Source organism: Eupeodes corollae, chromosome 1, assembly GCF_945859685.1.
Source record: "Eupeodes corollae chromosome 1, idEupCoro1.1, whole genome shotgun sequence".
NCBI classification, from domain to species: domain Eukaryota; kingdom Metazoa; phylum Arthropoda; class Insecta; order Diptera; family Syrphidae; genus Eupeodes; species Eupeodes corollae.
Window position 1 is genome coordinate 106,622,409 of NC_079147.1, and position 25,011 is coordinate 106,647,419.

At 37.1% G+C, this 25,011-nt stretch overlaps 2 protein-coding genes across 2 annotated transcripts; one reads left to right on the top strand and one right to left on the bottom strand.

The window, feature by feature from the left end:
• Nucleotides 1–1,433: 1,433 nt before the first annotated feature.
• Nucleotides 1,434–24,240, top strand: LOC129943024 (uncharacterized). The gene is made up of 5 exons (XM_056052225.1): nt 1,434–1,564; nt 1,619–4,293; nt 10,745–10,945; nt 19,389–19,652; nt 23,742–24,240. Exons 2-5 carry the CDS (start codon nt 2,676–2,678, stop codon nt 23,939–23,941), a joined length of 2,283 nt encoding a protein of 760 aa, XP_055908200.1. The 5' UTR covers nt 1,434–1,564; nt 1,619–2,675; the 3' UTR covers nt 23,942–24,240.
• On the bottom strand, nt 23,938–24,610 carry LOC129943025 (uncharacterized). Its single transcript, XM_056052226.1, has 2 exons — nt 24,447–24,610; nt 23,938–24,383 (listed from the first exon to the last, which is right to left on the bottom strand). Exons 1-2 carry the CDS (start codon nt 24,504–24,506, stop codon nt 24,078–24,080), a joined length of 366 nt encoding a protein of 121 aa, XP_055908201.1. The 5' UTR covers nt 24,507–24,610; the 3' UTR covers nt 23,938–24,077.
• Between the last annotated feature and the right edge of the window lie 401 nt (nt 24,611–25,011).

Consider the following 25,011-nt stretch of genomic DNA (forward strand, 5'->3'; position numbering starts at 1 on the left):
TTTAGACACTTTAGGAATGCAAGAAAGCTTGGCAATGGGCTTGTAGTTGCTTGTATCCGACTTGTTACGTCGGGACCGACTAAACAGTCATCATTCAACACGGATAAAAGATCAAGGACCGTTCTCTGTAGCACAGCTATGTGACTACAGCTAGTTTGCGAAAAGGAGTGAAGATTGTTAAAATATACTTCATCAACTTCTTCGAGGCTATTAACAAATAACTCACGAAAATTAGTTGCGAAAGCGTTTCAGATATCAATAGTTTTATCTAATGAAAGGTTCTTGTATAAGTGAAGTTAGCTGGAAAGCCATCTAATTTTTTCTTTGAGTTTACAAAATTATAAATTTTTTCAGGATTCTCTTTCAAAAAGGTGCCCATATTAGTAACAAAATTAAAAAGAGACTTACATTGTTTAAAGAGTTCAACATAAAAAGAGAAGCTGAATGGAGACAGAGTTTTGAAATACGTTTTCCATGCCTTATTTCCTTTGTTACGCAGTAAACGCAATTCTTTCGTGTACCAAGGATGGCTTAAGTTTGTATTTCTGTATTTCTTTAAGGGTACATTTTTTTCAAACAATAATTAAGGATCTTATAAAAAATTGAAAATGCTTCGTCAATGTTAGAAAATGCTAATGTATCAGCAATTTCAGAAATGGAATCCGCACTTATGTGTGGAACATTGTTCACCTATTCGATCCTATCAGGGAACATAGTCCTTAAATGTTTATTGAACTTCAGACAAGGTGTCATGTAGTTCCGTAGAATCTGTGCATGTCCTATGTGGCTGGTTTTCTAGCAACTGGTCTGGCTCAGCTGGAAAGCAAAGTTTTTAGCAGTTTATTGTACATATACTTAGGTCCATTGCTAAAAATTTTAACACTGCTTCCATTTCTGCAGTGCAGTGGGAGTCTTATTCATCGCCCCTTTTATTCCTATACCTTTCTCTGTATCCTTGCGAGGATGTTTAGCTTATTCAAACGCATTCCTCCATTCAATGCTTCCATTATAGGTGAGTACTGGTCTGACGATTGAAGTTTTCATCCTCAAATATGATTTTGAGATTCGGTCCCCAGTTTCTGCTGAAGATTATTATTTATTTAGAATGATGTGATAATTCGAGTGCGATTCCAGTTTCCTCTTATTTGTATAAAGAGCACTAGAAGCCCATGATTCATTCCTTTAGCATATAGTCTACATGTTTACAACAACAATGCGTTGGTATTCTTAGTTTGTTCTTTATCCATTATTTTAATCAAGATTTAATTATTCAAATATGTACAATACGTATTCAGTTGATGCAAAAAAAAGAACACAACAATAAAATAAAAGTAAACACGATCTCATTTGCAAAATTGTATTTTGTAAACAGGAATGAACGTTATCATTCCAATTAAACACACTAGGTTTACTGATATCGCTAAAGATAAAATCTTTCTTTAAAAAAAGATAATAACTTATCTCATAGCTTTTATTTTTGTATCTCTTCTCTGGCAGTTTAAATTCGCTTGTCTTCACGATGAACACTTTAACCATCTTTGCTGTTTTATTATTATTTTATCAAGTTGAATATCATTTTAATGATTTTTAAACAGCTAATTAATTAAACAAATTTCAGATTGAGATTATAACACCTCAGCAAAGTGTACCAGCCATAATCGATATTGGTCAGGCCGAAGACAACCCCAATGAAACCTTAAACGATGTTCTAAAATTTGGCACTAATGTCATCAATACTTTAGCTGAGAAGGTCAACACCTTGCCTCCAAACATGAAGACAGCTGGACAAAATATCCTGGTCGATGCTCGAGAAGGATTACAGTCCTGTGAGAGCGCATTCATGCGAAATGGAACTGCTTGGGAGTACAAAGTGTGCTGCAGTGAATACCTGAAAAACGGAATGATAGCATTCGGAAATTTGTCTGCAGAAAGTTATCGATCCTCCGCAGCTGAAAAACAATTCACTCATCAAACAAAATTTTATATAATTTCCTGTTTTCTTGTGTTTGTAAATATTGTTTAAAGTAAAAACTCATAAAAATAAGAGCAAATACTTTGCGAATTGTCTTTTGCTAAAAACTTAACGATGCATTGCGAATTGTGTATATTCAAAATGTGCGATCCTTCAGATAGTTCTGACTTTTTATTTGCCTTGGAATTACTAATATTAACTTGAACGAATGCAAAAACAAAATTTGACAACTGGTATTTTGATGCAATGAAGTGTATGCCATTTCAAATGTCCTTAGGGATTGTTTGAAAGAAAATGCATTAGCTGTACAAAACACTCAACTGTGGCGGATATCGATTCAAGATTCAAGTTTCTTTTCTGTCCAAATCCAAGTATACATCTATGCATGTTCTCAACAACCCGGACGACAGACCCTCATTCCCACTCAACTCCTTGAAGAAAACTAATAATGTTCTACATTCAGCTGGCAGCAAATATAAATAACGAGAAATAAAAATAAATTTCTCCGAGACATTTATTTGATATAAACGTCCGCCCATCTCGTTCCCGCTCCAACACACACACAATTTGTCATTCTTTTTCTTTAATTTTTTTTATTTTTTTGAAGTTTCTCAATAAAATAAGAATTAAATTTTATATTCAAATTTTGATTTTGATACGTAACATAAAATATTTTCTGTTTTTCGATTTCGACAAAAATGCAATGAACCATAATGGAACAACCCTCGCAATTATATTTATTTATCTCATTCTCATGACAACGCCATCGTTATTCAACAGGAACGGAAGAAGTTGCCAGTTTTTGGTTTATGCGACTTCAGGGCCCGATAGAAGAAAAGCCAAAGACATCAATTTATATTCAAGATTCAAGGAACGATTGAATGTAACCTCGAATTTAGCAGAAATTGAATACCAAACTCGAACCTCGGATGCGCTGAATTCAATTTACAATCTGGCAGGAGATGTACTTAGCCAACAGCTTAAGCATCATCATCAGGCAGAGCGAACGCCAGAATCTGAATCTCAAAATGGCAATTATGCTGAAAGATTGGTGTTGGGGGAGAACGACGACGAAGCTGATGTTCCCTCTCCAGCTGTTGCATCTTCAAACACCAACTATTACTCTGCTTCCAACGACGGCACTGCTGCCACTAGAAGGAACACTCGAGCTGGCTCCACCGCCGCCATCGCCGCTGCCAACAACGATAATGGAAATGCAATTCTTGCCGAACTAAATCTCCAATTGATAAATAGCCCGGCGATTGTGTCGAATGCGAACCAATCGAACCATCGACAAGCTCGTAAAATACAAAAGGCAAGCCGCATGCTTCAGCATCACATCAGCCCTCTCCTTCCAAGTCGCCGTCTTCGTTATCGACGTCGTCATCGTCTGAAAAAATTCCATCCTCAAACAAACACTGGAAAAAGGCAAAGTTCAAGGCCATCAGAGATGGCCCTCGCCCCGGGTGCAGGACGGAGAAAACTATCGACATCACAATACCTTAAAAGGGGAGCATATGCCGTATTGGAAGAACAAAAACAACAAGCAGCGAAAAACATGGATGATTTTTGGAGTACGAGTTTGAGTTTGAATTCGAGCAATAGGAGCAATCTCGTTCTCGATGCTGGTTCTGGCCATAAGATGAATGATTTGGCTATGAAAAGAATTGCTCCTGAGAATGGATGTGGTAATGGTAATGGTGATGGTGGTGATGATGGTGGTGGTAAAATAGGTGACGATGACAGCACGAAACCATTCGGACGCTCAAGCGTAAAGTGGCGAAAGAAATTGCAAATTGATGGCAACAAAAATAATTTCAGAAAAACTAGGTCCTGGCCAATTTTTCCTTTTGCAAAAGACCAATCAAATGGATTAATTCAATCGAGTGATGGAGATGGCGATGACGATGGCGATGGAGATGAGAATGAGGATGAGGATGACTATGAGGATGAAGATGGCGATGACAATGGAAATGTGGACGAAGAGGAAAAAGAAAATGAAGATGAAATCAGGCAGCAACAAATAAGTTTGGGAAATACTTATTCCTTACGTGGAAATGCTAAAGTTGATAATGGAAGACATATTCACATACGAAATACTGATTCATTTCCTGAAGTTTTTGCGCGTCCATTAGCTGAATCAAATTCTGCACCAATTATTTTAACTGGAACTGGAGCTGGAAATGAATTAAATGAGGCAATCAAAAATGCTAATAGTTTGTTGGCGTCGTCATCGGCGGCTTCAGCGGCGGCTTCAGCGGCGGCGTCGTCTTCTGTACAGGATGTTGAAAGATATTCGAATACACCTTTTGTAAAGTTGGGTATGTATATACATTTTTTAACTTTGATTTGAAGAATTTAAAATGACAGGCTTAAGTGAATTTTGATGCTTTATATATCATGTTAAGAGCAATCAATTTTTGATTTCTCCTCGGGAAAGTTCATTTAAAATAGTTTTGTGCACCTTTCAGAATTCGAAGATTACTTGTGTAAACACGATCTTTTGATACGTAGGTTAAAGTGGCTATCCGTGATAGAGTAGGACCCACTTAGGACTTGAGACTTTCTTCTAAGCTTAATGAAAACAGTTTGAGTTATGTTAATATGATTGAGATCGTTTAGATCGTTATAGAAGAATTCTCCTAGGTAATTCTTGCGTTTTTAAGCTAGAGCAAGGCATGTACAGAGGGAGTAAAGAACTGTTTCCAAGACTGCCCCAACCCCTCAGAAATTTCTGGAATATGTAGAAATCTGGAAGCGTCTGTCATATCGCATTTTGGGGATGGTGTGGTCTGGAATTTTTAACGGATTGACTAGTTTTGTTGCTAACCCACTGCTAAGTATTTCGAAAAGTTTTAGGTATAGTAGGGTATCAGTGCCACAGATGGGGATGTGCGTAATGATTCGCTTATGCATAGGCAAGCAGAACGTTACACTTTATTACCTTCCCATAGGAAGTTATTGCAATGGGTCCGATTTGTCAAATTGAAAATTTTTACATTTCTTGACGTTTCAAGCTCCCTAGAGTCGAAGTAAAAGATTCCTTGAGAGATTTTTGTGCGTAAGTGTGTACGTACGTTCGTATACGTCCGTATGTCCGTACGTTTGCGACGTTTTTTTCGTCGTCCATAGCTCAAGTACCAGAAGAGATATTGACTTCAAATAAATTTTGTTATACAGATATAAAGGCAGAAAGATGCAGAAAGGGCTCTCAAGAAAATTGGAAGGGTGTTTTTTTACCATAGCAGTTTTAAAATAAATATCTTACGAACCAAAAACGCTAGAGACTTGAATTAAATTTTATATAATATATTGTAACCTGATACCTAACAAGTATATTTTTTGAAAAAAATGGTTTAACGGTTTTCTTTATAAATCAAAAAACTGAAAACAAAAATTTATCACCTCGAACATTTTACGAACACAAAATGATTTTATCTCCAAAACAATTGAGTGCAACGAAGAATAACGTCTTTAACATCTGGTAAGATTTTGAGAAAAATCAAATTGACAAAAACCTAAAAAAATTACTCAAAGTTGCTAAAAATTGATTTTCGGCTCACATATCTTTTCAAAACTTTGAGATATTGGCTTTTATTTACTTTTATCTTTTAAAAAATGTTGTTGTCAATATTCAGTGAAATTTTAAGAAAATTCGAATTGAAAGTTTTTTTACAAATAATAATAACTTAAAAGAAAATTTAACAAAAGTTAGTTAAAATTGATTTTCGACTCAAATATCTTTTCAAGACTTTGAGATTATGGCTTCCAGCTAATTTTATCTTATAAGAAATTATGTTTTCAAAAAATATAAAAACCTTAACAAAAAAAATAATAAAATTTGGTAAAATTTGGTAACCATTGATTTTCGGCCCAAATATCTTTTCAAAACTTTGAGATATTGGATTTTAACTACTTTTATTCATTAAAAAATACTGTCGGCAACATTCACTAAAATTTTGAGTAAAAAACGAATTGACAGATTTTCTACATAAAATAAAAAACAAATAATTAAACTTGGTAAAAATTTACTTTCGACTAAAATAGCTTTTCAATAATTAAAAATATTGTCTTTAAACTTTTTCTTATTTCACAGAAATTATTGTTTTCGATATTCAGTAGTTTTTTATAAAAATCCAACAATCCGTTTTTCATAAAAAAAACAAAATCTACAAGAATAGTACCGAGGAAAGCTGGAAAAAGTTTAAGCAAGCCAAGAAGACATTTTTGCAAAATGTTACGGCAAAGAATACTGTAATGTCCCAAAGGCAGTCAAAATGTTTAGTAATTTTTAAAAAATATGAAAAATTTCTCATCTTCCACGGTTTTTCGGCAATTGTCAATGACGCTCTATTTGTTAGCTCTCTCGAGAAAGTTAATCTCTTTGCTAGGCAGTTCGCCACCAAGCAAGTGTTATGACTCCAACTGTACTTGAGAGCGTAAGTGATTCTATGGGACCAATCTTTTTTCGCACTCGTACTGCAATGCCCGATGAGTCGAATTTCAGCATTGTGTGCCCGATACATAAGAAAGGAGGCCCTCTAAACTGCGCCAACTACAGAGGCATCAGTCTCCATAACATTGCTTATAAGATCCTCTCTGCGTATTATGTGAACGTCTGAAGCCATTCGTCAACAACCTGATTGGTCCTTATCAGTGTGGCTTCAGACCAGGAAAGTCCACTATCGACCAAATATTCACACTACGGCAGATCTTGGAAAAAACCCAGGAGCTTCAAATCGATATCCACCATATCTTTCTCGATTTTAAAGCCGCGTATGACAGCATCTATAGGGAAGAGCTCTACCGAGCAATGTCTAGTTTTGGCATCCCTGTCAAACTTATCCGTTTGTGCAGAATGACGATGGAGAATGCACGCTGCTCTATCAAGGTCGGAAAAGATCTTACCGATGCACTGTCATGCGACTTCTTCAACATCGTTCTGGAAAGAATTGTGCAAAAATCAACCGTCAACACTAGAGGTCCATCCAATTACTCGGATACGCAGATGATATGGACATAATTGGAAGATCAAAGCGTGATGTCAGTGGAGCGTTTTTGAGCATTGCGACGGAAACGAAGAAGATGGGTTTAGTGGTCAATGAGGGCAAGACCAAGTATATGCTGTCATCAAAAAAGGACACTGAACGACGACGTCTTGGACAAAACGTCACCATGCACCGCTATAACTTTGAGGTAGTTAAGGACTCTGTCTGCCTAGGCACCGTTATTAATGCAGACAACGACGCCAGCGCTGAAATCAAACGAAGAATAACTCTTGCAAATCGCTGCTTCTTTGGACTTAGAAGGCAATTGAGAAGTAAGTCCTCTCTGGAGCATCTAAAATGACCATCTATAAGACACTCATCATCCCGGTTCTCATTTATGGCGCTGAGGACTGGACCCAGTCAAAGAAAGATGAGAGCGTCTCAGGATGCTTCGAGAGAAAAATTCTTCGGGTGATTTTTGGTCCCGTACGCATAAATGGAGAATGGTGGAGAAGATATAACGACGAACTGTACGGGCTGTACAGCGACACTGACCTAGTTAGCAGAATTAAAGTCCAACGGCTTAGATGGCTAGGTCATGTAGAGCGGGTGGACATCAACGCTCCAGCCCGGAAGGTCTTCGAATCCAATCCCGAGGGACGGCGCAGTAGAGGAAGACCGTGACTGAGGTGGCGCACCCAGGTGGGAGAGGACCTCAACCAACTTGGCGTACGAAAATGGAAACAGCTAGCTAGGGACCGAGCTGGCTGGAGACGCTTTTTGGTTGAGGTCCAGATCCGCCCCGGACTGTAGTACTGTTGCAAGTCAAGAGATCTTAACACTCATAAATCTGCTGGTCCTGATGATGTCCTGCTGTTTTTTGAAGATATGTTTTTTTAACGCTGGCAACACTACTGCGTAAGCTTTTTCATCTGACTTACTCCTCAGGTCTGGTTCCGAGCGGATGGAAAACAGCATTTGTCCAGCCCATCCTTAAAAAAGACTAATCTTACTCATCCTCTAATTACCGGCCTATTGCACTTACGATGCTTCTTTCCAAGTCCATGAAAACGCTGATTAATTATCATCTTAAAAAATTTCTCGAAGATGGAAAGTTCCTAATACTGAGAGTACGGCTTTCGCAGCAATGAATCTCACCGAACAGTGGAGCAAATCTTTACATCGCTTTGGAGAAAGTAAGATTATTCCACTTGATGTTTCAAAAGCATTTGATAGGGTTTGTCATCAGGCTCTCTTATCGAAAATGCGTGTCTTCGATTTTCATGAATCCCTCCTTCATTGGATTAGTAATTACAGTTCGAATCGTTCAATACAATTTTTATTGGCTTAATTAATGCCTGGAAACCACAAAATAAATGCTGATGTGCCCAGGGATCTGTTCTATCTCCAACACTTTTTCTCATTTTTATTAATGATCTCCCGTCTGCAACTTCTAATCCAATACATTGTTTCGCTGACGATAGTACTCTTAGCTTTCCATATTCGTTTTCACATTCACATCCCTCTTCTTCGGATGGGGAACTGCAACGACAAAATATGATAAGCTCATTAAATTCCGACCTAAATAGCATTGTACAATGGGGAATAAGAAACCGCGTGGAATTTAATACATCGAAGACGTAATGCAGTCTTGTATCGTTAAAGCGAAATATACCACCCTTGCCCTTATCCATAAATGGCACTGAACATCTCGATATTCTCGATACGTGTATCATCAACCACCTTTTGTGGAACGATCATATACGCGATGTCGCCAAAAATGCCGCAAGATGTTTGGGTTTTCTAAGGCGATACAAGAAGTTTTTCCCTCTGATCTGTACAAGACTTATAAACGTCCAAAGCTTGAGTAAAACTCCCATGGCTGGTGCTTCTGCAACTTACTTAAGCCTCTTGGATAGTATTGATCGTAGAGCATTTAGATTGATTGGTGATATTACCATCATAAAATCATTTACGTCACTTGAACATCGTCGAAATGTTTCATGTCTCACCCTCTTTTACCGTTATTTTAATGGTTTTTGCTCTAGAGAAAAAGCCTGTTGCATTCCTTCCCTTAAACAGATCAATCTTAATACTCGCTCTTCTAGAGTGCTCACAAGAATATCCTCCAACCAAACTTCGGAGGTACTGTTTAATAAAGAGATTTGTTCTATAGCCGTACTACGCGAATGTGGAATACCTCCCGATACTCTATCTTTCCCAGTTATTACAATATTTAAGAATTGTGAATATTAGTAAACTGAACATAGCACCTGACTTCAAAGTAAATGAATTCACGAATTGTTACCAGAAATTAAATTTTGTTGCGTCAATTTTTTTAAATTATGTACAGGGACATTTCCCAACCTTTGAGGATATTCAGGGAGTATCACATAGCACGTTTTTTCCTTTACAAGAATATTAAACCATAATAAAACAAACCATAAACCTACAAATATACAATAACAATAATTAATACAATAATTCCCAGAATGTTAGCGTTGCATTTCAATCTCCTTTCATCCATTAGTGTAGCATAAACCTATATAAACTTATTCCTACACAAAAATCTCTCTTTTATTATAAAAATACAAAACGAAACAGCATGAAAAATAGGAAGCAGTGTTTGTCTACCCATCTCACCCCCCCAAAAATTCAATAAATAAAAAATATATTTAATGCCTTTCTTTTTTGTCGTTGATGGTTGGATTATTATTAGTTTATCATAAGAAGTCCAACCAGTGCAGGCTTTCTCATACTCGTCTCGATTATACAACACCCAACAAAAAGAATAAACCCCCTCAAGGCCTCAAGGCCCCAAACTAACCAAAAAAATCCAGTAAAACCAGAGGGATTTTTGTATCCCAAAAAAATCCTATCATTGAATTAAATTTACTTCAGGATATCGTCAATTTATGTTGCCGCTCGCCTCAAGGCCTTGTCTTTCTTCTTCGGCAGGAAATAATTTCCTTTCGAGGAGCTGTGTGTATAGATATGTGTATTTTTGGTGTATATAGATGCGGATGGGAAAAAGAAAATATTTTTCTACTGGCATTCAGGCTTTGGCACAAAGCCATAAAGCAATCGAAGCATTCAGACGTAAATTATTGGAATTTCATTTCATTCATCCTGTCAGGATATACACCCAGGAGAAGAAAGGAGGACCAAGCTTTACTAAGAAAAAAATAAAATACAAAATACACTTGAACTTGAAATAAGAGTGTGGGGGGGGTTGGATGGTGTGAAGTTAGAGGTTAGAGGTGAGATGGGGGGGAAGAAGATTAATTCTGCTCATTCTTCCTTCTTTTTTTTGAGTTATTTATTTACAAGGAATTCAGCAGGATATCCCCTCATCGGGGTGTGTGTATTATATCACTATTTTTCCAACCATCACCTTGTGTCTCCAGTCTTCCACACACAAGGTGATGAGATCCCAATCACAGCTCCTTCCCAATCCTAAATGGATTGCTTGACATATCCTTGTTTTGCTGATGTTTTTATAGTTGTTGTTGTGTTTTCCTACTCAATGTAATGAGTAAACAGCAACAACAAAATATAATCCTCTTTAGGTTGCTTGATGTAAGTTGGTAGAGTGCCAAAAAAGGACAATAAAAATGCCGGGCGTTACCCTGTTTCATTACGAGAGCATGCTTTTTGAATGCTCTTCAATTTATAAAATTACTTTCTATTCGTATCAACGAAATAAAAAACATTAAACAATCAAATGACAAAACTCTTCATTATTTGTTTACAAAAAATATATAAAAGGCATTTCTTCTTACAGACGACTCTAAACAACAACGTTTTCAAAAGCAAATACAAGCACTAGATGGCGCTAGTCTAAATCCTCCAAATACAGGAATGCAAAACTATTCAAATAGAAGCGATACAAGTGCAACGAACTTAACCAACGTTATGGAAAAGGTTCTGGACGAACTTGAAACTCTTAAAGAATGTAAGGAGACAGATGGAACACAACCAGATGGTAGGTTGATTCAATGATATATTTTTTCATGTTGAGTGTTTCACTAGCTTCACATTATATCATATATTTGCCTTCAAAAAAGGTTTTTTTTGTAATATTTCAGTTTAAAAATCATTTTACAGTACCTCGTGGCAATTTTGTAATTTCTTTTATGGCGTATTTCCCAAAATACGTAAAACAAAATAATGCCCAAGAGCTTTTATTCCTTTGTGTTATTGGCAACCAACATTGTCTGCCACGAAACATCATTAACACACAAATTTTGTTTAAAGGATCTCATTTGATATAATCTAATGTGAAAATGTTGTTTCCAAAAACTATCACTATTTGTTTGCTAAGACGATTTTAAACACATTCTTAGGTTCTTTCCCTCAGCCAATACCATTCTGTTTTTCCGAATACTTACTTACTTAAGGTGGAGCTACAGTCCTGTGTGAACTAGGGCCTCACCTATAACAAACTTCTCCATCTAACTCGGTCCCTAGCTAAATGTCTCTAGTTTCGCGCTCCAAGTTGGGTGAGGTCACCTTCCACATGTGCGCGCCACCTGATCCGCGGTCTTCCTCTACTGCGCTGTCCTGTGGATGTGGATTGGAAGACTTTCCAGGCCGGAGCATTGGTTTCCAAGCGCTCTACGTGACCCAGCCATCTTATTCGTTGGACTTTTACTCTTATGGCTAAATCTACGTCGCTGTACAGCCCGTACAGCTCGTCGTTCATCTTCTCCTCCACTCCCCTTCAATGCATACGGGACCGTAGATCACACGAAGAACTTTTCTCTCGAACCGACCCAAAATGCTTTGATGGATGGGGATGATGAGAATCTTATATAGCGACACTTTGGTCCCTCTAGAGAGGACTTTACCACTCCATTACTTTCTTAGCCCAAAGAAACAGCGGTTAGCAAGAAATGCGTTTGATCTCAGCGCTGGTGTTGTTTTCTGCGTTTACAGCGGAGGCTAGGTAGACGAAGTCCTTGACTACCTCAAAGTTAAGTCTGTCGACAGTGACGTTTTGACCAAGACGTCGGTGTTGTTTGTCCTTTCTTGCCTCACAAAAGCCCCATTGACATCACTCTGAGTTCTTCCGATTATGTCAATGTCATCAGCATATGCTAGTAATTGGACAGACTTTTGAAAGATAGTGCCTCTAGTTTTGACGTGTGAGCTCTGCACTATTCTTTCCAGCACGATGTTAAAAAAATCACGTGACAGCGCATCACCTTGTCTAAAACCTTTTTTGACATCGAAAGGTTCGGTTAAGTTGTTTCCACATTTATGGAGCTTTTACGGACGACTTTGGCAGGGATGCCAAAACTAGACATGGCTCTATACAGCTCGTCCCTGTAGATGCTGTCAAATGCGGCCTTGAAATCGATGAAAAGATGGTGGGTGTCGATTTGGTGTTCTTGTTTTTTTTCTAGGATCTGCCGTAATGTGAATATTTGATCGACTGTGGACTTTCTTGGTCTAAAACCACACTGATAAGGACATATTAGATTGTTGACGATGGGCTTTAGACGTTCACATATTACGGCAGAGAAAATTTATAGGTAATGTTAAGTAGACTGATTCCTCTATAGTTGGTGCAGCTTAGAATGTCTCCTTTTTTCAGGATCGGGCAAACAATACTGAGGTTCCATTCATCGGACATGATTTCTTCCGACCATATCTTACAGATAAGTTGGTGCATGCTCCTAACCAACTTATCTGTAGCTGCTTTAAGGAGCTCTGCATTCAAGCCATCCGCTCCAGCGGCTTTATTAGACTTCACCTAAGATATGGCAATCTTTACTTCGTCTAAGTCGGGAAGACGGGGCTGTTGGCTTTCTTCGTCTACGTTGAATGGATCAACATCCTGTCTGAAAGCTGACTTCGGTTCGTCGTCGCCGTTATACAGTCTGCAGAAGTGGTCCTTCCATATCCTCAGCATTGACTGCGGTTCCACTATGATGTTTCCACTTTCGTCTTTGCAGCCTTCGGTTCTAGGTTTATGTACCTGTGAATTTCGTTTCATGTGTTCATAAACCTTTCGAACTTCATTTCTGTTTTTAAACCTCTAAACATCTTCGACCGCACGCTTCTCATGCCCTTTTTTTTCCTTCTGAGAAGTCGGTGTTCCTCTCGCCTCTTCTGCTCATAGAGCTCATGAGCACATCTCGTCCCTTTATGCAGCGCCGCTTTGCGTGCCTATTGTTTGGCTGCATTTGCCTGCCGACATTCCTTCTCAAATCAAATGTTCCTTGTTGGTGGCTGCTAGAAACCCAGCACATCAGAGGCGGCTTTTTTGATTGCATCTTGGCAATGTTGACACTGGTTTTGATACATTGTGTTGGCGGCAGAGGACTTCGAGAGAGGTTACTTGTAACTCGGTCGGAAAAGAATTTGGCGTTCTCTTGCCATTGTAGCCGTTCGACGTTGTAGCTTCTCCTAGCACCTCCCTGTTTTTCCGAATACCAATATCAGTTCACATTTCCAAGGATTTTAAGATTAGGAAAAAATGACCTTAGTTAAAATCATGCATGATTAGATTCAAGATGTAAGTAAGTTCAAAAAAGCTAGAAGGACCTATAGCGGTCATTGAGAGCTTTAACAATTTAATGGGATAAATCTTCTATCGCACAATTGCAGATGCAAGAGTATTGCAAAACCTTACCATTCACAAATCCACTGGCCCGATAAGTGTCCGTAAGCTTTGAACGATTGGATGGAAAACAGCATTGACTAGCTTTTTCCTTTAACTATCGTCCAATTGCACTCACGTCCTTAATTTGTAACGTTATGAAAATACTGATTAATTATCAGCTTAAGAAATATCTCGAAGAACGAAAGCTCTTTAATGACCGGCAGTATGGCATTTGTTCAAATAAATCCACATGTGGTTTGATAGTTTATGTAATCGAACAGTGCTACAAATCTTTACAAAGCATTTGATAGAGTTTTAAATCAATATCGCTTACCAAAAATGCGTGTTTTTGCTATTGATGAATCTGTTCTTCGTTGGATAAGAAACTAATTTCATAACCTTTCAATCGAAGTTATATTGAATGGTTTCAAGTCTGAATTGTATAAAATAAATGCTGGTGTTCCCCAGGGCTCCATTTTGTCTGCGACTTTTTCCCTTATATTCATAAACAAACTCTTATCCGCCACTTATAATGTTATAATCCATTAAACTGTTTCGCTGACGACAATACCATCAGCTTTTCATATTCGATTCTAAATTTAAATCCTTGTTCTCCGGATATGAAATTTCAATGGCAGCCCTAGATAAGTTCATTCAATTCCGATTTTCTGAGGACTTTCTAGTAAATTATTAAAATTGAAGAACATATGCTTCAAAAACTTAGTGTTGTCGCCTGTCGTTAACTTTACCGCTTTTTATAACTGGTATTTGCATCCAGGAAACTATTAAACTTTCAGTTTTCGTATGCGTATTACAAACCACCTCTTATGCAAATATCACATAATTCAAAAATGCCAGTAGGTTCTTGGGATTTCTTTGACGCGACACGGTACAATAAAAGTTTCACCTCTTCTGATCGGGGTGTAATTTATAAAACCAGTATTTGTTCAATAGACCAATACTTAAATACAACTCACATATTTTGGCTTGGTGTTCCTAAATAAGTTTAAGTGTTTTTTATAGAATCCAATTGTCGGTCAAATAAGCCAGTTGTATTCCCCTTGTAGTACCCGGGGCATGATGGTTATTGCCTTGGACTGTCATGCCAGAGGTCTTAGGTTCGATCGCTGCCTATGCCTTCTTAATTTTTTTCACGGGAACTGTCTTTTGATAAGAATTGACAAATTCTCCAAGAGTAATTCTTGTCATGAAAAGTGCTTTCTCAAATTAGCCTTTCGGATTCGCCTTAAAACTGTAGGTCCTCTCCATCTCTGACAATATTACACAGGAATGGTTGAGAGTTGTAAGTCACAAGGCTCTTGTTCTTTACGTACTGTTGCGCCACCTAATTTATTTTAATTTAACAATTTACCTTAACAATTAAATGCACCTTCAATTTTTGTTGGGAACTTTCTAAAACTGATAAAATTCATAGATAGACATTAAGAGGAAACGTTAAGAGGGCTTTCAATTGAATAATTTATAGTAAGCTCAATAGTGATATTTTGTTTCTACAACATTTTTCACCGAGAAACTTCAATTAGCCGTTCAATAAGCTTAAAATCTGTAGGTAAGTCTTCTCCATTCCTGACATTACTTTCACACAGGAATGTTTAAAAGTTGTAACTCACTAGCCTATGTCCATTCGCTCTGCATGACCAAGCCATCTAAGTCGTTTAACCAGGTCAGTGCCGTTGTACATTTTGCTCAGTTCGTCGTTGTTTCTTCTCCCCCATCTCTCCATCTATGCAGACGGGACCAAAAATCACCCGAAGAGTTTTTCTCTCCCATCTTTCTTTAACAGGGTCCAAGACTCAGGGCCGTAAATGAGAACGAAGTGTATAATAAATAGATGGTGATTTTAGATGCCCAAGAGAGGACTCCTGATTTAGACGAAAGTCATCGTCAACAACCTGATAGGTCCTTATCAAATCGATATCCACCATCTTTTTATCGATTTAAAGGCCGCATATGACAGCATCTACAGGGGCAAGCTGTATAGAGCCATGTCTAGTTTTGGAATCCTTGCCAAACTCGTCTGTTTGTGCAGGATGACCATGAAGAACTCATGCTGCTCCATTAAGGTTGGAAACAACTTAAGTAAACCTTTCGATGTCAAAAAAGGTTTTAGACAACTTGTACTTGAAAGAATAGTGCAGAGCTCATACGTCAACCTTGAGGTAGTCAAGGACTTCGTCTACCTAGGCTCCACTGTAAACGCAGAGAACAACACCAGCGCTGAGATAAAACGAGGAAAGGGACTGTAGTGCCACATTGAGTAAGTTAGTAAGACAGGACTTTACTACTCAATTGCCTACTTAGTGCAAAAAACAGCGATTTGCAAGACTATTTCTCCGCTGGTGTATTTGTTTGAGAATTTATAGAGGTGCCTAGGGAGAAAAAGTCTTTAACTACCTCAAAGTTATGTACAGCTGTCAATCCAAACTATGCTTGGATTCCATTCTCCTGTATGCTTTCTTCAGACCATATTTTGCAGATAAGTTGGTACATACTCCCTATCAAGCCATCTCCTGCTGATTTGAATAATTCGGCCGCAATGAGGTCAGCTCCAGCAACTTAGTTGGACTTTAGTTTCGATACAGCTTTCTTCAATTCCTCGAGGTTGGGTAGGCGGAATTGTTGCTGGGAGTTTTTTTTTAACCCTTCTGTAAAATTTACCAACCTCATTCCTGTTGTGGTATCTCTCTATCTTTCGGGATCTGATGTGGTCATAAAGATCTCTCGATCCATGAAACGTTAATTGAGTTTTGCAAATTTGGTCTTCGTAATATGCCAAGGTGATTGGAGAAAAGAGAAGATACGATTTTCTGTTCAATTTTCTGCTCACTTTCAGATCCGATCTAAGCTTGAGAGTAAAGCATACATACGTACACTTCCAATCAATCAAATAAACTCAACATGCTCTGTCTTTTATGCTTTGATTTTCTCTTTATTGCAAAAAGCTATAGCCCCAACTTTTGTTGTTTTTATATAGCAAACAGTTAAACAAATTTAAGAGGTAAGAGTTGGCTTCAGGGATTTAACAGTTATTTTCTATTCTTATTTGCATTTGTTTTTGCCAACAGAATAGACTCAGACGTTGTAACTTTAGTTTGCGATTAGTTAAAAGGTCAATTTAGTTATTTTCGTATAATCGATTAAGTGAACAAAAATGGGTCGTGGTGCAGCTTTAACTTCGGAGGAAAAAAGCAAAATATTAGCCTATCGCGACAGAAACCTTACAACGAGGCAAATAGCAGAACAAATTTCCAGAAGTCAGAGTGTTGTCTGTCATTTTCTCAAAAGTCCATCAAGTTATGGAAAAAATATGAAAAAGTCCGCTAGGAAAGCACTTACGGCATACGAAGAGCGAAGAATTCTCCGAAAAGCCTCAAACTCAATGTGTTCTGCAGCCGAAATTCGATTAAATTTGGCATTAAATGCGAGTATAGCTACTGTACGGCGAGTAATAAGGAAATCAAAACATCTTAAAAGATTAAAATTAAAAACAAAACCACCGGTTACAGAGTCTCGTAAGCATGCTCGCTGTCTTTTTGGTCGGAGTCACATGTCATGGAATAGGGAGTGTATCGAATCGTTTTTTCCGATGAAAAACGCTTAAATTTAAATGGACCAGATGGTTTCAAATACTATTTTCATGACATAAGAAAGGAAGAACACCATAGCCGTAAGGGGGAATAATGGTGTGGGGTGCCATATCCTACTATGGTGCATTCGACCTCCAGTTTGTTTCAAATAATATGAATGCCGTACGCTACAAGGAACTGCTTCAAAAGGATTTCCCTTCTTTTCTAACAGTTTTGGGTCATCTCAATGGACATTTCAACACGATAATGCCCCAATACATACTGCTCGAGTGGTAAAAAAATGGATTAGTGACCAAAACGTGACTATAATGGAGTGGCCTCCATACTCTCCTGACCTCAACATCATTGAGAACGGGTAGGGATGGCATTCGCGTGAGGTGTATCAATCTGGCAGACAATTTGAATATATCGAATCATTAAAAAATGCAATACGGAGCGCCTGGAACGAAATATCATTGGATCTCTTAAAGTCCCTTTACGATTCAATGCCTAACCGAATTTATGAAATGATTTCAAATAAAAGTGGCTTCACCCATTATTAGCTTAGGTAAAAACATTGTAAAAGTGCAATTTAGTACTAATTTTCTTGAAGAATCCGTTATTTTAATAAATTTTAGACCTTGAGTCTATTTTATTGATCAATAAGAAGTGCCCATTTTGGAGGTTCATCCACAAACTTTTTTTTGTATCAACAACTCTTTGACCTAGAATGGTAGTTTTTGTTTAATTAATTTAGAATTGAATACTAAATAATAAAAAAAAATATATTTTCATACACTTTGTTAGTTTTTAATAAAAAAAAAATCAATATCCTTTTTAAAAGCCTTGAGTCTATTTGATTGATCGGCAGTGTATATGTAACTTAAATATAGTAAATTTAATTGAACAAAGTTAAGTAAACATTTTATAATTATTTGTGTAATCAAAATTTTTTCCCATCATGAACATTGAACAAATAGCATTACAAGTTGTTGGAGAAATGTTAATTTTTTAATTCTAATCAAATAGAATGGTTTTGGTAACAATTGTATTCGAAGATTTATATATGTTTAAGATAGAATCCACAAAATTGATTTAATGTCATTTATATCATCATCGATTTAACAGAGATGAGGAAATAATCGAATTAATGGTTGGCAAATAAAAAAATAATGAGGCGGTATGCGGGCCATTCATACATCAATAGATGACAGTGATGAAGGTACTAAACTTTCAGATATAACAAAGCCCACACATGTTATAAGTTTTGCAATTTAAATAGGTTTTAGAACTATAAGGCAAGTAAACATGTACCTTCATCTGTTGTCTTACAAAGAAGCATGATTTATTGTCAGCAATTATGGTTATCTTTGATGATGATAACACACAAAATAAAGAATTTTGAAAAATCAACAAATAAATCTTTCATAGCTTTTTAAAAAAAAAAAACATCAAGTTTTTGAGTATAGGTGTTAGGGAAATAAGAGTTTACAACCATTTTGAGAAAAATCTCATCATTTTATCTTACTAAAACAATCTCAAGAAATATCATTTTAAAAAAATGTTGGCGGTAACCATTTATGAATTTCTAATTTCGTACATTTTCTGAAAGCTTTGTATTTTTGAAATGTAGGGAAAAAGATCAGTATTCGCCCGAGTGTACGTTATTTGTTTTATACTCGTTTAAAGAGAATACAATCTTCTACTAGAAATTAACCTAAAGTAAGTATACGCAAAGGTTATGTTTATTTCTTCAAAACTCGATTTTTTAAGTCTGTCGTTACAAACTTTCATCATCTTTTCATTAATCGTCGAATATCTTCAATCAGACTTTAACATCTGTTTTAAGACAAGTCGGTACATTTATATAGAATTGATAAATATTAAAATCCAATATGTTTAATTATGTTTGTATGTTGTGTGTAGTCTTTTTCAACAAATAAACTCAACATCGTCTTGTAATAGTAAAAGGTTAATGTAGCCATCTGTTTCAAATTATGTTGTCAACAAATATTTAAATTCTCTACATTGACACTTTGTAACATTTCAAAATTGTTTTTCCAACACAAATACGAGAATATATCAATTTTGATCTGTTAACATTTTCCTAATGTTTCATTTCATCATCTGTACAAAATAATAAAAGACGAAGTTGAAAAAAACATTCTTCAAAACAAAAATAATAATATAAAAATAATGTAGCAGTATTTTCAATTTTATATTATTTCAAGGTTCACCTTGTGATGTTGCCGGCTCATGGAACTCTGAAACAATAGGTCTACAATTTAATATAGCAATGGGAGATCCATCATCGCGAACATTTGAAGAAGGAAAAACACTTGAAATTGAAGTAACAGAAAGGGTTCCCCCAAGGCAACATCAGGATTTAATTCAATGCGATTGGGTTATTACAGGAAATACTGTGAAACAAGTTGGAGGTCCATTTTATATGACAGCTCAGAAGGCTGATAGATTTATTGTAGCGACATTTGCTGGTAAGTGATTATTTTTTTTCCTTTTTTTTTAATTGATGATAAATGTTATTATAATATCCATATCCATATCTATATTCATATCCATATCTATGTCCATATCCATATCCATATCCATATCCATATCCATATCCATATCCATATCCATATCCATATCCATATCCATATCCATATCCATATCCATATCCATATCCATATCCATATCCATATCCATATCCATATCCATATCCATATCCATATCCATATCCATATCCATATCCATATCCATATCCATATCCATATCCATATCCATATCCATATCCATATCCATATCCATATCCATATCCATATCCATATCCATATCCATATCCATATCCATATCCATATCCATATCCATATCCATATCCATATCCATATCCATATCCATATCCATATCCATATCCATATCCATATCCATATCCATATCCATATCCATATCCATATCCATATCCATATCCATATCCATATCCATATCCATATCCATATCCATATCCATATCCATATCCATATCCATATCCATATCCATATCCATATCCATATCCATATCCATATCCATATCCATATCCATATCCATATCCATATCCATATCCATATCCATATCCATATCCATATCCATATCCATATCCATATCCATATCCATATCCATATCCATATCCATATCCATATCCATATCCATATCCATATCCATATCCATATCCATATCCATATCCATATCCATATCCATATCCATATCCATATCCATATCCATATCCATATCCATATCCATATCCATATCCATATCCATATCCATATCCATATCCATATCCATATCCATATCCATATCCATATCCATATCCATATCCATATCCATATCCATATCCATATCCATATCCATATCCATATCCATATCCATATCCATATCCATATCCATATCCATATCCATATCCATATCCATATCCATATCCATATCCATATCCATATCCATATCCATATCCATATCCATATCCATATCCATATCCATATCCATATCCATATCCATATCCATATCCATATCCATATCCATATCCATATCCATATCCATATCCATATCCATATCCATATCCATATCCATATCCATATCCATATCCATATCCATATCCATATCCATATCCATATCCATATCCATATCCATATCCATATCCATATCCATATCCATATCCATATCCATATCCATATCCATATCCATATTCATATCCATATCCATATCCATATCCATATCCATATCCATATCCATATCCATATCCACATCTACTCCGAGAACATTTTTATCGAAAGATCAATATTGAGACACTTTGACAAAGCAGGGCTGCCATTATCAACTTAAATTGATAAAAATGGCAGATAAGATAACTTAGATGTAGCCTAGCCTTATGTCAAGCTTCGCCCGTCTTAGAAATCAATTGAATTTTAGTTTTGGAATTTTTGAAATAAATTTTAGGTTTTCGACATTGTTATTTGATTTTTAATTTGGGATTCTGATTAAGAGTTTTCGATTTCGATTACTGGATTGTGGATTGGCTATCGTATCTGGCAGTACCCGTGGCATGATGGTTAGTGCGTTGGACTATACAGATCCAGAAGAAGGCATCTTTGACGATGACTTTTTTATAATTGAAGATTCGAAGGAAAAAGTGGAGGTGGTGGGAGCTGCTTTCCAGCAAGTGTACAAGGTGAATGCCAGCAATCACAGGTCGTGGTTGGGGACCTGGGAAACAGAGCCCTACTTAATCACTTTTACCTTCGAAATGATTTGACAAAATGGTAATCTGAGAACCGCGGTCATGTGGTTCGATGTAGATTCCTTGGCAAAAGCCATAATCACCGGGCAAACGGGACCAAAACCCTTGTAAGTGACGAAGGTTGCGCTTCAGCTCCTCTTTAACTCAATAAAAAGTAAAAAGCCAGCAGGTGTCGATGGCATATCCAAAGTTGTACTAAGACATTTACCGATGGAGGCGATTGACATTTACACCACACTCTTCAACAATGCACTGAATAATGCATATTATCCAGTGCATTAGAAGACCGCTGTGGTTCATCCTCTCCCGAAAAAGAGAAAGGACAACTCCAACCCGTCAAATCTTCGGTCGATAATTCTTCTTCCGAGCATCAGCAAAGTTTTCGAAAAGATCATCAATAGGGCTCTGACTAAGTGGGCTGGGGTCAGCAAAATTATTTCCGGATAACCAGTTCGGGTTCAGGGCGGGTCATGACACAATTCATGTTGCGTCTAAACTCGTTTCTGATATCCAATGGAATAAATCAAAACAAAATGCACAGGTGCTGTTCTGGTTGATCTGGAAAAGGCCTTTGACACTGTATGGTTAAAGGGTCAACACCTCAAACTGAGCAGGCTCGGCATAAGCAAGCCATTGTTGTATATACTTTATGATTTGCTTAACAGTAGAAAGTTTGTTGTCAAAAGTGGCAATGTAACTTCTACCACAACATTCTTAATTAAAATGGTCTTCAACAGAGAGCGGTGAATTCGCCGATTCTCTTCAGCATTTACACCAGCGATCTGATAGGTAGTCTGATAAAGGCAATTGCGTACGCCGACGATCTAATTGCGTACAGAACGGCCTGAAAGGTTGCGGTTATAAGAATTCTCTTGCAGCTTGGTTTCGACAAGATTCAGCGATATTGCGACGACTGGAAACTGAAAATAAATGTCCAGAAGTTGGAGACAATTCTGTTCCGGACTCCGTTGACTAGGGCCACTAGGGATACGTGCAAGATGGTCATCGTTGATCTTTACGAGCAGCCATTAGCGAGCAAAAGTGTAGTGAAGTACCTCGGTATCTGGCTAGATCAGTATTTACATTTCGACAGACATGAAATGCTGCTTTGACCAGGGCCGTAGGAGCCTTCGCTCTGACGAAACGGCTGCTTTTTAGCAGGCGGCTTGACCCCAGAGTGAAGGTAATTTGCTTCATGGCCCTCATACGGCCCATGATCGTTTATGGTTGTCCTGTGTGGTTCAACGTTGCCCCTTCCCAGATGGAGAAGTGTTCGAGCGGCAGTGCTTACGACGCTGTACCGGCTTATATCGAACAGCCGAATCTTTTTACGTGCATTACTATTTTAACAAGGTCCTATACAACGGGGCTCGAATCAACAGAATTGACAATTTCGTGATAAAACTCGTTCGAGGTCACATTGCAAGAGCTATGTCTTCGACCAACAATTTAGTTTTTGGGGCGTTCTATCCGAACGACGAGTATTTTGAGAGTGCACTCTTGAGCGGCTTCATTCCGATACAGGATAGATTGGCAGTTCCGATAATCTACCGCGTCAGACGACGAGCCGTGGTTAGGCGACTCCTGTACAATCGGGGTGTCATGGCACAAAGCGGTGCAGAGCTCCTTCGGTTCAGTAGGGCTGTGTCCGAACGGGACCGAACTGATAGGGTGAAGCAGGAGAACCACTTGAAAGTGGGTAGTCAGGATGGGGTATTAAGCCGGATTACATACTTGTTTTATAGTTTTAAGTAGAATGGGCATGGTGGCATACGCACAACGCAATGGTTAAGAGCTGCAAGTCACTAGGCCCTAGTTCTCAACGGACTGTTGCGCCACCCAATTTATTTTCATTATATAGGATCATTCATTCCATGGTTTCATAGTTGCTAACACTGGCATTTGGCATCTGCTTAACTAAGATGACATTTCATGAGTCATATTGTTAGTTGAATTTCTACCGCAGCACGCAATGGATTATGATCATCATAATCAACTGCGCAAACTATTGGTTAAACTGTGAAGGAATTTAAAGAGGTTGGAAGTGTTGCTGATGTCGTAAAGCCTGTGAGTCAAAACCAAATAGTCAAATGATAACTGTTGTTATATCGGCGATTAAAGATCATTATGTTGTTCTAACAAGACGGGACAACAAACCACTCAACACGACCATGGCCAATTATGGCCATCCTGCCAAATCATTTAAATGAAATTATTGTACAGCCTTGATCATTAACTTAACGTTCGAATTATCAATCACGGTCTCTAAAACATTTTGACATTTTCTAAATTAATTTTTTATTTTCTATTACTTCAGGTCTTTGTAAAACTTGTGGTGGTATACCAACAATTTTTGGTTCTTGGACTTTTGTCTATCCAGCCAAAGACTGTCAAGATATTTCAATAGCCGTTGAAAATAAACGTGACATCCTGCGCCGGGACAGTTTAGAAGCTAAACGAAAACATCGCCGAGATCGATTAAAATCAAAGGATAAAGGAAAATGTCGACATGGTTGAATTTGAATGCAATTTTTAATTATTTATTATTTTAATGTATTTTTATGATAATTTATAAAGATTGAACACGAATAATTATATTTAAAGCTCATTTTGTCAGCAATTAAAATGTGCATTTTATTTGCAATTTATATTTTTACTGCGCAGGAGCAGCAGCAGGAGCACTTGTAGCGAGTCTTGCGTCAGCTTCAGCTTGAATTTGTTGTATTTGCAGGAGGCTTGATTTTAAATTATTTATGACACAAACTTTATTTTGCCAAACAATTAAGCCTTCACAGGTGGTACAGGCTTTGGTAGAATCATCAACGACCGCATCCAATCTTATCTTGAGGTCCGCTGGGAGATCCGGCGTATCGACTTTAGCGGCTTCCGTTGCGAGTATACTCGAGTGGATTGGGCAAAATGAAGGTGGACCAACTGGACCAACACCGAGTGTCTGAGCCTTAATGATGAAAAATAAAATTAATTTTCTACAAATTATGGAATGAACAAAAACAATACTTACATTTTGGATTAAGCAAATTGTGGCAATCAACACTGCAACACTAATTAATTGAAATTTCATACTGAGTTTGAGTTTTGTTCTATTAGACCTTTTGATTTGATTCTTCTGAAGTTCGATTGAGTTCAGGTGAGTACTTGTTTCGTCGTTTAATTGATGATAATCTTGCAGAGAGTGTATCTTTTATAGCAGAATTTGTATCTTTGTTGATTTCATGCAAGTTAATAGATATTCTAACAAATATTTATTTTGGAAAACTAGAATACGAAAACACATTTGATTATGCAGCTTTAGATAAGGAATAGGTGATATCAAATTGCACTTCGGGGGCTCTACGAGTTCAAATGCGTCATAAGTAAATTTGAAGATAAAAGAAAACAAAGATGAATGTGAATCTGTAAACAGGATGCAACAAATATTTAGTAAGAGATTTATAATGCAAAGATATCGAATAGTATCTTGGGTATTACTGCATCAGGAGCATAAAGTGGGAAGGGTGGTATTGTTTTGCATTTAACCAGTGTTTGTTTTTTATCATTAATGAATATTCCAAATCATATGTTGCTTA

Coding starts and splice junctions, on each gene's coding strand:
- LOC129943025 (XM_056052226.1), bottom strand. CDS start 24,506: ATGAAATTTCAATTAATTAGTGTTGCAGTGTTGATTGCCACAATTTGC. Junction 24,384..24,446: donor CAATTTGCTTAATCCAAAAT/GTAAGTATTGTT, acceptor TTCATCATTAAG/GCTCAGACACTCGGTGTTGG.
- LOC129943024 (XM_056052225.1), top strand. CDS start 2,676: ATGAACCATAATGGAACAACCCTCGCAATTATATTTATTTATCTCATT. Junction 10,946..19,388: donor AGATGGAACACAACCAGATG/GTAGGTTGATTC, acceptor TATTATTTCAAG/GTTCACCTTGTGATGTTGCC. Junction 19,653..23,741: donor TATTGTAGCGACATTTGCTG/GTAAGTGATTAT, acceptor CTATTACTTCAG/GTCTTTGTAAAACTTGTGGT.